The sequence below is a fragment of the Argiope bruennichi genome, chromosome 4 (genome assembly GCF_947563725.1).
Source record: "Argiope bruennichi chromosome 4, qqArgBrue1.1, whole genome shotgun sequence".
NCBI classification, from domain to species: domain Eukaryota; kingdom Metazoa; phylum Arthropoda; class Arachnida; order Araneae; family Araneidae; genus Argiope; species Argiope bruennichi.
In genome coordinates, this window is record NC_079154.1 from 103885733 (window position 1) to 103899368 (window position 13636).

Below are 13636 nucleotides of genomic sequence, written 5' to 3' on the forward strand. Positions count from 1 at the left end.
TTGTTTTGTAATCACACAATTCATGATGAACATCAATAGCATGAATGGCATTACTAACTCCTTGTTGCACCTCTCTTTATCAAGACTTACTACTTCTTGCTACTGATGCAGTTAAATACACTATTTATTACAACTTTTGCACTTGCAAGAAGCATTTGGTTAAGTCTTGTAACTGTCACTTTTATCCTTAGTGTTTAACACACCATCCCACTCTTCTTATAACTTTATTAGTAACTAATGAATGATTTCATACTGAATGGTCTGATGGATTTGTTTCAGTTAAACTGAAATGAAAGTTGTAGAAATTTCTGCATATATCAAAACACACAGTTCTGTGATTTAAGGTGCCTTAATCATGATGAAACCACAGAGCAATAAAAAAATCTATGGTATCTGACTATAAGATCATTGTTTTTAAAAGTACATGTAATAAGAATTTTTGCTATGTAAATTTAAAATTTTATCACTTGTTGTGCTTTTGTAATAGAGGACTCTTATATTGTTTGTGAAGTTTATGTGGAATGACTACTGTTATATAAATCTTTATAACTTGGCTACTAATTTCTGTTTATATTTATGAATTCAACAGACTGTTGTGGGAACATTTTAATTATGACTGTTTTATTTTGTGAAATAGTCATGTTGCATGTAATATTCTGCTAATGCTTTAAAATGCTATCTTTACATTTCAAAATGTAAATCACTTTCAAAAAAAAAAAAGTTTCGGCGTTACACTTTTGTTTTTGTATATTTGTTTTAAGGATTAAAATTGACTGTTGAAATACTCATTCAAGTTAGGACTGTGCCTATTTTTTTAAAAATGGCTTGTAAATTTAGAATTAAGTATTGAAGCAACTGGTATTTTTTTCATGTTTTTCTGATTTATGAATACATCTTTCTTTATAAAGAAAAACATTTTTTTTTTTTTTTTAAAGTATGTGTTATTTCGTTTTTTGACCGAAGCATTCAGCTATCATTCTGGTTTTGACTGGAATACACAATTTTTCTCCTTGTAAAATGCAACTTATTTACAATAAAAAGTTAATTTACTTTCTTTTGTATTGTTTTTATTTTGTGAAAGGAATATTGCATTTATTAAACATCTATTCTGCCAGTTATTTTTTCCATGCTTCTTTTGAAACTGACTGGCAAAAAAAAAAACATCATTAGTCATTTTAAAATGCACAGTAATGCAAAATGCAAAGATGTTGAATTACTTAGTGCATATTTTAGATTTCACTTAATGTCAAATTTCTGTTATTCAATAGTTTTGATTATCACTGTCATGTAACTTTTGCAAAAAAAATTTGAACAAATGTTAAAAAAGTAATCTCTTGTTTCAACTGTTTTTATTTCACCTCTTCTTTCTACTTAAAAATAGTCCTTCAGAAATATTTATTTGTAGTAGAAAATGAAAAAAAAGTTATCTCCAAATACAGTATTCATTAACAGTATTATTTACTTGAAAGTAAATAAGAAATAAGTAACTGTAACAAACCAGTTTTCATGCACAAATTAAAATTTTTTTTTATATTTGCAAGCTTATTCAAGACAGACTGATGATATATTTGAATTCGGGTTTATTCATTACCATTTTAATTAGTAATTAAAACAATTATTGGCATTTTTTTTTTTACTTATTTGTAAACAAACATTAAAGAATTTAAAACCAAAAGGTACTTAAAGTTACACTGCGCCCAGTTTTGTTCATAATAGAACCGTTTAAAGTCCAAGTTTATTGTATATTAAGTACTAATACATATGCTATCTCACCAACACCATTCCTAAACCATAATATTTTTATATAATAATTAAAAATATGACGAATACAATAATTTTTAAAAAAACGCCACATATAAACATGTTAAACATAAAAGATCAACCTAGTGCTATCAAATTTGAAGAATAAGAAATTACATCATTATTAAATTTACTTTTATGACTTCCTGAAGAAAACTTTCATCATTGTTAACATAGATCATAAAAACATGAAATTATAAAAACAATTCTATTTCATCTAATCTGTTGAAAAGAGAAATTGTGTAACAAATAAATTTGTTTTGCTGAATTATACTGGAAGATCAGATTTATGTGTTTCATTATGCTATTTTATAGGCAGTATTCAGATTAAATGCAGATTTAAATAGTTCATATTTAGGTTTTTGATAATTAGGTAATTAATTCTAAGAATCTTGCTGCTTTACAGCTTCTTTTTACATTTCATAATGCAATTTAAACTCGTTAGATTTATAACATAAAAATAACATTGGTATACAATATATAGCTTTTTCTTTCTGGTATATATATATATATAATATAAACTTGATCTGATATGTAAATATTTTGTCTCTATCAGCCACAGTTTTTTTTTTTTTAATTATCTAGATATAATGGGAAGAAAATCCCTTTATTTACACTCATTGCATTAATTTTGTCCACCTTTCATCCCACCCCACCCATTTTCCGAGTAATTGTCGATTATAAATTGTATCTTTTCTTGGTAAAAAAAAAAATGAGAGGAGCTCTATCCTTTTTATTTTTTTAATCTGTATACAAATTGTACAGACATCTTCATCTGGCACAAATAACTTTTATCAAGATATAAAATAGTAGACAAATTGTATAAAACCATATTGGGAAATATTAATTTATTTATAATGAATCACACTTTGTTGACAAAACAAACAGGTGTTTGGAGCCAAGCAATATCATAATAGTGTATGAATCATTCGATATTTGCATGTTTATTTTTAAAAATGCATAAATGAAGGCTTTTATAGTTTAATATTTTATTTGTCAGGTGCAATATCTTTCCCTCGGAGTTATAGATCTCCCCTAAGAGACAAATTCAAATGCTTTATCCGAGTATTACAAGCATGCTTTTGTATATATATGTTTTTGTAAGAATAAAAATAAATTAATATAAATTTCCAATAATTAATTAATTAATTAATAAAGTTTCCTTTTTCAATACCCCTTTTTTTTAATCTATCTTTGTATTGAATATGTTAAACTATTAACTAACTGTGGAATGTCAATAATGTTTCGCTCTTGGAATATGAGTGTGCACAGAATTAAAAACTATATAAACTCTATTTTGAGAATTTTTATACTCAGTATATTGGATTTTCATTTCTTCATTAAGCTAATATAGAGTAAAATGCTTGTATAATAAAAGGTAATCAAAGATTGAAAAGGAAAAAATAAAACATACATTTAATAAAGTTCTAAATGGTAGAAAAAATTCATTTATCGAAAATGGCACAAAAAATACACCGGATAAAATACTGTATCGAAATCAATTTATTTATATGAAAAACTTTCCATTATTATTATTAATAATTTGTTAATAATGAATGTGTTTAGTAGTCTTAAGTTGTTTTGAGATTCATTTTCCTAATTTAAAAAATTTTCTACATTTTTACACGTTAATAAAAGTGTGTCCACCGAAACTTTTTAAAATTTTATCATTCACATTTAAATTAAATATTATGTTTAGTCATTTAAATCTGTGGGAGCTAGAAATATCTTAATATTTAAAAGTGTTATTTTAATATACTGTACAGATGGGAAATGCAGAAAACTGTCATTTTATAACAGGAAATACAAAGATTATTGAATCAAACGGTTTAAGAGAGTAATGAAATTGAGAAAAAATTTAGAATGAGGGAAAAGTTAAATATTCGACAAAGTCTTTATCCTAATCCTGTCCAATAGAGATTTTTATTTTATTTTAAAAATGTTTTGGAAATACTATTGGCCAAATGGAAGATGAGAATTACTGAAGAAATTAAGAATTAATTCTGAGAAGATCAGATTTAAGGAAGGAGGCTTTTTGATAATAAATTATTAAAGAAAGAAAGAAAATATTGAAAAGAGAAATTTATTATTAATGTAGTAGAAAGAAAAAGTAAATAATTTGTTTACTTTGTAAATATTACTAAAAAATTATTAATTAAGGAATATAATTCTAATTCAATAAAAGTTTTAAATACTAGCAGTAAAAAGAAATTAGACAAGTAAATGTTAGCATTTTTAAAAATTAATGTGATAAAAATTTGTACATTAAATTATCCACATCTGTTCTCGATAGTCAAATTTCGTTAACTTTTTTTTTAAGTTTAGATTTGTGACTTACATTATATAATTTCTCGTCTGTCTTCAAACCTGCACTCTGCTTCAACCAAAATAATGTTATATCTAATATAAACTTTTTAGCAAGCGATGTTTTGCCAAACGATTGAGAAGGCGACATCGTGGCGTCACTTTCGGAATCTTGTCTATATCTCAATCTGTCTTTAGTGTTTGTTGATGCTTTTAAATTCAGAGTGGAATTGTAAAATATACAGATAATAGATGTTTCGAAAAAATGCGAGGCACTCTGGTGAGCGGTATATTCCCTAATCTCAAATTGTGTTATGAGGGAGAAGTATTTCAATAAATGCGAGCACAAATACAGGCAAAGCTAAGAACTATATTCTGTATCATAGCAGTGGAGGAGATTTGATCAGCAGAGGAATATATAAATACCTCAATACAGCACCAATCTTGAAGTGATATAAGAGATACTTTATTCCTAATACAAAACTAAAAATAAGAAGATAATCAGTTCTTTGATAATCCAAATTATACCAGGACATGAAAGATTCCCCGCATATTCCCAAAGCTTTAAAAGAATGCTGGAAAATAAATACATCGATGAAGGAAATGGAACTGTTTATCATTGCTTAAAGGAATGCGTAAAAAATATCGGAATTAAAAATCTAAAAGTTGAAAATGATGACTGATCGCATCAGATAATCTTAAAACACTGAAGGACATGATGTTAAAAATTGTCAATTTTTTATCAACTATTTGAAAGGTTTAAAGTATTTGGATTTCTATTGTTGTGGAACGAGAATCAAGGAATATCGAGCATTTAGGGAAGATATTCTAAAAGTGGTGGCCTGTTCCTCGTTTAACAGGATGATAGGTAAACAGAAGGAAAATGAGGAGGAAGGTCAGAGATTGACCACTTTGTTTGGCAAGAGCCCTCGAAGAGGATGTCAGTTCGGTGAATCTGCCGGTGTTATGGATGGGTTATATTTAAGATAGACATCGGCCACAACAAATTCTGTCGTTACTACTTCGTTCAGAAGTGGCGGGGTGGTCGGCTGCACACAAGAAAATATAAAGGACATATTGAAAGCATGGAAAACTGTTGCATTGCATGTTTAGAAACCTCTTTCAAATAAGGTTGTGGCTAGGCTTGTTATAAATATATTTAACGATAATACTGTGGTTTTCGCAAAATTTGTAAATATTGGCAAAAACACATGTCTTTACTTACTTTTTAGTTAAAGAAATACATTATAATTTATTTTTTTTCGGAATGGAATGCATTCTTCTATTTTACATTGATCCTATGTGAAAAATAATTTCGCATTACAAGTAAGATTTGGAAACAAATTATGCTTGTTAAGGGAGAGTTTACTATAACAATTACAAAATTTCATTTGCCACAATATTTTTTTTTTTTTGAAAAAATGTGTAGTATTTAATTGCAACTACTTTAAAAATTAAAATGCAATCGAGTGGATAACTTTTATAAAAAATTAATACTAGTGGGTGGGGAGGTGTTGCTCTCGCTTAGAAATATTTTTAGCAGAAGAATCCGTTCACTCATATCGTTAAGAATATGAATGTAATTGATATTGTCAGTTATTAATAAATTTAGCCTACAGCGATGGCAAGAAGAATGGGACAATGGCTCAACTGGCAGAAACATCCATCAAATCATCTGGAAAGTGTCCTTTAACCCATCCTCTTGGAATAGGCTTGACATTATCTTTGCAACTGGCCATGGCCCTTTCCCTTCATATTTCAAGAGACTCAATATAAAAGGATCGGGTCAATGTGGCTGCGGCGAAGTAGGCGATCCCCTTCATTATGCCACTAGCTGCCCTCTCGCCACATCTTTTCATCTCAAAAAACCCACCCACGACCTAGAAAATATCTGGTGGACCAACGTTATGAGGAACAAGATGTCCAAGGTTAAAATTAGAAATCTTGTGCGGTTCCTACAAGAGAACGGGGAATTGATTTCTCCAGACCCAAGCACAGGATAAATTTTCGTTTCATTTCCCAACCAAGCTCTTCTCCAGAGTATATTAACTTCAATAGATTTCATCTACTCATACCCCCCCCCCCACCGAACACCTCCTTCATCATTATAATATTGCATATAGTTACTTTTTGTGTGTATATTGATATTTTGTCTTTTTATGTGTATTTTTTAAAATTTTAATAAATACTCCCACGTATATCCTTTCAACCGACAGGGAATCCTTGAGATTCCAAGTTCGGGGATATTCTGTGGCGAAAGTAGTTATTAATAAAAAAATCACAAAACTTTTACGAAAATAAATTTATTTCCGCATTCCGAATACCTAATTGTATTATATTTGTACATATAAATAAAATCCACGATATCATACAAATAACCAGGCCTCCTTAACTGATTGCTAAAAATACTCTCCTATTGTAGTTTCATTTATAATCCAATGGAGTGCACAGAGCAGTTTTTAAATTCTATTTACAAGTCCTTGTACACCTAAAGTATTAAAAACATCGCTATAAATACGTCATCTCTGTATTTTCATGCACTTCGGTCACTTGCCCAACTGGGGTGTTCAGAACCCCACCATTGATTATATGACGAGCAGATCCATTCATTTCTATGTACTCGTCGCCAGGACCTATGCTGCCTTCTTTTTTCGTATTCGCTGCGTTTTTGAGGTAGGCATTTCGGGCGACTTCCCTCAGTTGCTGGGCCATGCCGGGGCCCGTCATCTGCACCATGTGGGAGAACAGGCTGTTCCGGTTCTGGAGTAGAACGAAAGGTGAGTCAAATTCTTTCACTTCACCAGCATCCAGCACCTGTAAAGAAGTATCAGTTTAGACTGGCGATCTATTGCTAAATCGTCTTTTAAAATTTTGAGGAATCATATCGTTTGCTCTGGTCTAATGGCGGATTTTCGATTAGGCAGATTAGATTTGTTAGTTGCCAAAGGTGCTGAATTGAGAGGCCAATTAAAAGAATGTTATTAGCATCATTTTGTAAAAAATAAATTCTGTAAATCATAATATTAGGATAGCAAATTTTTTTGTCAGGTCTGTTTTGACCAAGTTCCCTACGTTTATATTTAACGTTATTTAGATATACACCAAACGTATATTTTATAACTTTAACGAGAATTGTTCATTTAAATTTATTTCATGTATCTCAAAGTTCAAACGATCTGGATCAAATTTTATATTTATATAAAGTTTTGCGTTTTAAATTTATCTATATAAATGTCTTTCCAGGAAAAACGCGATTTTACACACACACAAAATTTATAACTAAATATGGACAAAGGGCTATACAGGATTTGCATAGCCTATATCAGAGACGGAATAGTGATTAGAGCTTCAGACTACCAAGCAAAATTTTCATGTTCGATCCCGCGTTTGCAGTTCAATTAGATTTCGCTTATAGGCCATACGATAGCCTACCTTCTTTTATCCTATGGCTTCAATTATTTCATGATTAACTTTCATCAAATTTTTAAAAATAATAAGTGCGTTATTTTTTTGATCCAGTCCTTTTAATAATCTTTTACCGTATATGCATATTAACCTTGAAAATAACAATGGAACTCTCACTCTTACACCAGTCAGAGGCATGGAAAAAGGATCAAAATCAACACATTTGCCTTTTAACATTTCAGCGAATATTACAGACAGAATAATGCAATTTTATATGTGCATACGTGGATATTAGTAAAACATTTTATTCTCTGAAACTTTTTCGCTATGGAAATAATATTGAAGCTTATTTTTTCTAACTTTATTTACCCTCCTCTGCAGAAACCTGAGTATTTTCCTTCTGGTGCCTTATTTAGTGAAATGTAGCAATTGGAAATATATTGTAATAATAAAGGAAATAAACGATTGTTCCATTTTTTAAGGCACCCTGAATGTGTGATTATATATAACATAATTTTGCAGATGCGTAGATGAAAAGAAGGAACTTTTGAAATTACAACTTCGATTTATTTTCTCGGAAGGCTTCATTTGTACAGAGAATTTGTACAAGTGGTAAGAAATGCATCAGTTTACATCGCGACACAAGAGCAAAAGAGAGATAAATTTTTCCTATCAGCGATTTTACTATAAGATTTTGATAGGGATTTCATTTACATGTGTCGATTTAGGAAAGGGAATCTTGGGTATATTTTTTAAAAAATGTTGTAAGATTTAAAAAAAAATCCTTTCGCCTGGTGCGTGAGAAAATGCTGAAATCATCAGTTTTCTAGAACGCTTGTAAATAAAAAGCTTGAATTGGGTCAGGAAATAACAGCACATTTTAGAATGATTAATAAAGGCTAATTTAAAATAAAAATTTGGAAATCAATTAAGATTTAAATTAGATTTTAAAATACATATTAGAGTGGTTTGATTGTAAGGAGCAATTTATCTAACCAACATCAAGAGCAAATGTTTCAAAAATGTCTTTTTGACTCTATTGCTTATTCCACAAGGCAATTCTTTGATCATGTTACTAAATACTTTTTTACTTTGAAGTTATTCCAATAAGTTTAATTCAATTTTCTACAAAATAATAACTTTGATCGAAATCAGAAAGTCAGGACATGTATTGATAATTATAAAAATAAATGCTGATTAATTTAAAAAAGAAACATTTTTCTCAATATTAAAATGAAAAAACAATAATAATAATAATTTTTTTCAAATTTGAAATTTATAATGTCATTTTATCATAAGTAAAACTTTTTGAATCACATCAACACATCTTTCTGTTTTGGTTCATTTACCATTATATTTAAATATACTATTCTAGACACGTGCCTACACAATTTTCCTCAAATCTACAGAAGACAGGCTGAACAAACTAACTTTGAACTTCAGAAAGATAAAACGTGTACTTTGTCTCATATTTTACAGTGAAAATTTCAGCCACAACAAGCATTCAGGGGAACGACTAGAAATTGATGGAGAAAAGTAGTTTGGTTCAACATGTTGCGAAAAAAGTAAACTTGAAACTTTCGACAATAGTTTAATTTTTTTAAACAATATTTTCATGCATTTTCTTAAAAATTGCATTGTTTAAAAAAAATAAAACTTTAAAATATATATATATAAATTCCTGCAAGTTTTTAGCTCATAAAATTTAGAGTTTTCAAATGAATAATAAGAAATTAGCAGAATATATAGAAATATTGCTTTTTAAAAATTTGTTCGAGGTAATATATTTCAAGTAAATAAATTTTAACTGCACATGTGAAAAATATAAAACATCTTTCCTTACACAGATTCAAAACCAAATATATGTAATGATATTTTAAAATCTAATTTAAATTTAATTAATTTTTAAATTTTTCTCTTAATTTAGCCCATATTAACTTCATTCTAAAATGGCCCGCTCCAAATCTATTTTTTTAAATTTATTTATTGCTACACGAGCTCTATAGAACTGCAAGTTTCAGTATTTTTACACGCTTCGAGTGAAGTGATAAAAATCCTTAATGCTTACCACATTCTTTTAAAGATACCTAAACTTCCCTATTCTAAATCGACAAGTGTCAAAGACATCCCTGTCAAAATCTAATTGTAAAACCAATGAAGAGAAAAATTTCGTTTCCTTCTGCTTTCTTGTATCGCGATGCAGACTGGCGTATCTCATCGCCGTCAGTTTCATCAATTCACAAGAACTGTTGTGTAAGCGGGTCTGGTGCACGTTAAACTCTTCCGGGCCAAACTTCCTCCCACTGGTGTGGTGTGGTGTGGAGAGCGTGGTGCCAGCTCAGGTGTCGTCCTCGTCATCTGACCGCTGTTCAAAATGACGAGGTCCGTCCCAAAATAGCCCTAGTGTTGCTTTACAACGGGACGTTAATATAACTGAACTGAACAAACTGAATCCATTTATTGTAAATTAAAAGGTGTATACATTACGAAATGAAAGCTCAAGTGAAAATCCTGTTACGGAATTAAAAAATAAGCCATTAATTTTTTTAGTAGATGAATTTGAATTCCATCATAATGTTTAAAAACATTCGGTGAATCTGAAGAAACGGCTACTCTTCCTATTAACCGATATTTCACTTATTTAGCAAAAGTGCTTCAACGCCTTTTACGACGCCATTTGTGATATCCAAACTCATTTAGAGAGTGCGTCAGGTTGGTGAGGTAGGCGATTCTTCTCCTTCCCCAAGAATTGCCACCGATTGTATGTCAAATGCAATTTTAAAAAAAATATTAAAACAGAGAATGATATGATATAGAAATGGATAATTAGAAAATATAATTTTTTGATCTTAAGATAAAACTAAAATCATTTTTTATAAATGTTTTGAGAGATAAAAGCATTAATTTTCATCGATTACCCATCTGGTAATCTTTTGCATGCGCTTCCTCGTGCGCATGCAAAAGCGCATAGGGTTTTCGCATCCGAAAATAATCAGGTGTCCTTCACACAATTATATGGACTGAAAATAAAATGCAATAATCCCAAACGGCTCGCATCACCTCATTAGAAATTAAACCGGCAAAAGGAGTTAAAAGAAATGACTCAGCAGAAATGAAAGCGTGTTGAGTGACATCCTCAAAATTTAAATGGCGCAGTATGGCCAAAAATGGTTCTTGCACCAGAAAACTAAACCAAAAACCTCAAAACTTAAAAGATTTACATAATTATCAAATAAAACTGTAAATACAAAATTAAATATTGTCAGTTTTCTTTTACTTATTTTCTTGTTATAAATATAAATAAGTTATTTTATGTAAGAATTTAAAATAATTATAAATCTGGTATGGGTAAAATAAAAATATCATTTCTAAAAAAAACGAAGATAAAACACTCACCAGAACTCTGTCTGAATCCATGATAGTGTGAAGACGATGAGCGATGGTTAAGACGGTGCAATGTGCAAATCGATCTCGTATCGTTTCCTGAATAAGGCTGTCCGTGCTGGAAAAAATGGAAATCCAAAAATTAAGACAGAAAATTCTTTAATTTTTATTTAAAAAAATGCTGTTTAAGCTCTTGTCATTAATTGTAAACATCTTAAAACTGGTAAACAGTAAGTGTAATCAATTACTATAAAGAAAATTAGTACTTTAAGTACGGTGAAATCTCATAATGAGCAAAACAAAATGTAAAAAAGAAATGATTCGTTTTACGAGCGATGTTTCGTAGAACGAGTGACGAGAAGACATATGCTAGACTGATCTACATCAGTCTTGTGTTCAGTGCTTCTTTAAGAGAAGCCGTACATCTACACGGAAATTTCGTCCGAAAGCCTTGTCGAACGCGACTCCGAGGGGTTTGAGTGCCTGTGGAGTCTTCAACTTCGGGATTTTGTCTCTGGTCACAATTATGGCGAAAGATGTGGATAGTAACGACATCAATAAGTTGATGGAAGAATATAGCCAGAACGCCGGTGTCCTGGCATAGGGGTAGCGCGTCTTCCCTGTGATTTGGGCGTCCTGGGTTCGAGTCCCGGTTTGGGTATGGTTGTTCTCCCGTTGTTCTATCTGTGAAATGTATGAATGTGCCCTCCTGTAAAAAAGGGGTTGTGCAAGCGAATGAGTGATGCGTGAGTATCAAAGTCGTACTCTTGGCCCTAGTTGGCGCTACTAAACAAATAAGAGACGCTCCCCGACCGGCTTAAAATCGCTGTCTTCGTAACAGCGAGCTTGTCCACGGCAAGTGCCATAAGAAACAACAACATATAACCAGGACTACCTAAGAACCTATGGAGCTGCATTCTGTGTCACAGCAAAAAGCTGTGCAGGAGATTTGGTACAAAGAGGAAGAAATAATAAATATAACAGAGCAACTTTCCAGTGAAATAAGGGAGTTGTTGCAGGCATGAGAAATGATTGAATGGCATGTTGAGAAACATAACTCTAAGAAGGCAGTATCTACGTGTGCTGTGTCTCATTTTCACCAACTTTTGAAGCTGAGTCAAAGACAAATATCTTTTAACTTTTCAGCATGCATCATAAATTATATAAATTTGTTTAAGTATTTTTTTTTTTTTTTCGGAATAGAACGCATCATTCTATTTTACCTATTGATGGGTTAACGAGTGTTTCGCATGAAGTAAGATTCAGTAAATAATTATGATCGTTAAACGAGAATCCCCGCAGTATTAAGTTTGAAAATTATGCGTTAAATAATAGACGTATTCCGTTAGAGGGTAGAAAAATTTTAACCCGATAAACCCATTTTGGAGATTGGTTATGGTCGCGAGTGTCTTGCATAGCACTGGCGAACAATAGTTACGAAATATTAGTTATTGATCTGAATTTAGCGTTTTTACGAAATCTATCGTGCGAATACGTATTTTGGATCTCTTTTAACCGAGCATTTGAAACCGAAATTTAATATGGAACTACAAATGTAATCACATACAGAATATGATATATTTAAATCATGGCATTTTTGAGTAATTCAGTTTGTATGTTTTTGGAAGGGCCGGGATAGCCTGGTTGGTAGGGCATTGGATTCGCATTCCTTGGGTTGCGAGTTCGAACCTCGCCGACTTAAGACTCTCCGTGTGTATGGTGACTGGCGTACGTATAAATCTGTCGTGGTCACAAAGTCCACCATGTCGAGAGTAATGCCACTGGGGGGTACTGGTTCAGAGGTGATCATTCTCTGATTCAGGTCTAAGTAACGATTTGTAGATGAATGAATGAAATGCATGAATGAAGTCCGCCCCGTAAAAAGGGTTGTGACGTGTGAGTAGAGAAATCGTACTCTTGGCCCTAGTTGGCGCTACTGTAAAAATAAGAGACGCTCATTCGGCTTAAATCGCTGACAGATAACTGTCAGCGGGCTTGTAAAGTGCCATAATTCACAACACATATGCTTGTGGAAATGCAGGTCATCAGAAAGTCAACCACTTGACAGATTATTTGGTGTAAAAAGTGGCGGGTATCTATATTTCAGATGTTAAATCTGAGTACCAAATTTTATTCATTTAGTCCTCTTTGTTTTGTAGTAAACTGATATCCGCACAACCGGACAGACAGATGTCCTCTGAATGGATTGCATTCAGAAATTCAGTAGATATCTATAAATTTGGTATAAAGCCCATATACCAAATTTCATCAGGAGAGATAGGAATTTCATCTTTTTGAGATATTTTTGTCACAGACAGGTAGACATAATGCTAAAAGTGTGTTTTGGAATTCGGAGGGATCTAAAACGTGAAAATTCGACAAAATCTTCAGGTTGATTTTTTTTTTTTTTTTTTTTGACGATTACAGTACTTTTGTTATACTTCGTATAAATAAAAGTAAAAATCCCGATAGTAGCATTCTAACACTACGATTTTCACAAAATAAATAAATTAAAATTCACATTATTAGAGGCAACTCGAAAGGAATTGCATTTTTTAGGCAAGTTGAACTTATTGCACTTCTACATCAATGAAATATTGCACAGATTGCGTAAATGATTATAAAAATGGGGTTGAAGTGTAACAAACCGAACAAAAATTACATTCAGAGTTCGTAAAGTTAGTTTAGTTTAGTTATATTAACGTCCCGTTGTAAAGCAACACTAGGGCTATTTTGGGACGGA

At 31.3% G+C, this 13636-nt stretch overlaps 1 protein-coding gene across 2 annotated transcripts in view; it reads right to left on the reverse strand.

The window, feature by feature from the left end:
* Positions 1-6391: 6391 nt before the first annotated feature.
* Positions 6392-13636, reverse strand: part of LOC129965887 (ATP-binding cassette sub-family C member 4-like) — a 104984-nt gene continuing 97739 nt past the window's right edge. For both annotated transcript variants that reach the window (XM_056080148.1, XM_056080149.1), the window contains exons 26-27: positions 10906-11011; positions 6392-6918 (exon numbers count right to left, since the gene is read on the reverse strand). In XM_056080148.1, the coding sequence (XP_055936123.1) occupies positions 6613-6918; positions 10906-11011 (412 nt within the window). In that variant the 3' untranslated portion in view covers positions 6392-6612. The remainder of the gene's footprint in view (positions 6919-10905; positions 11012-13636) is intronic.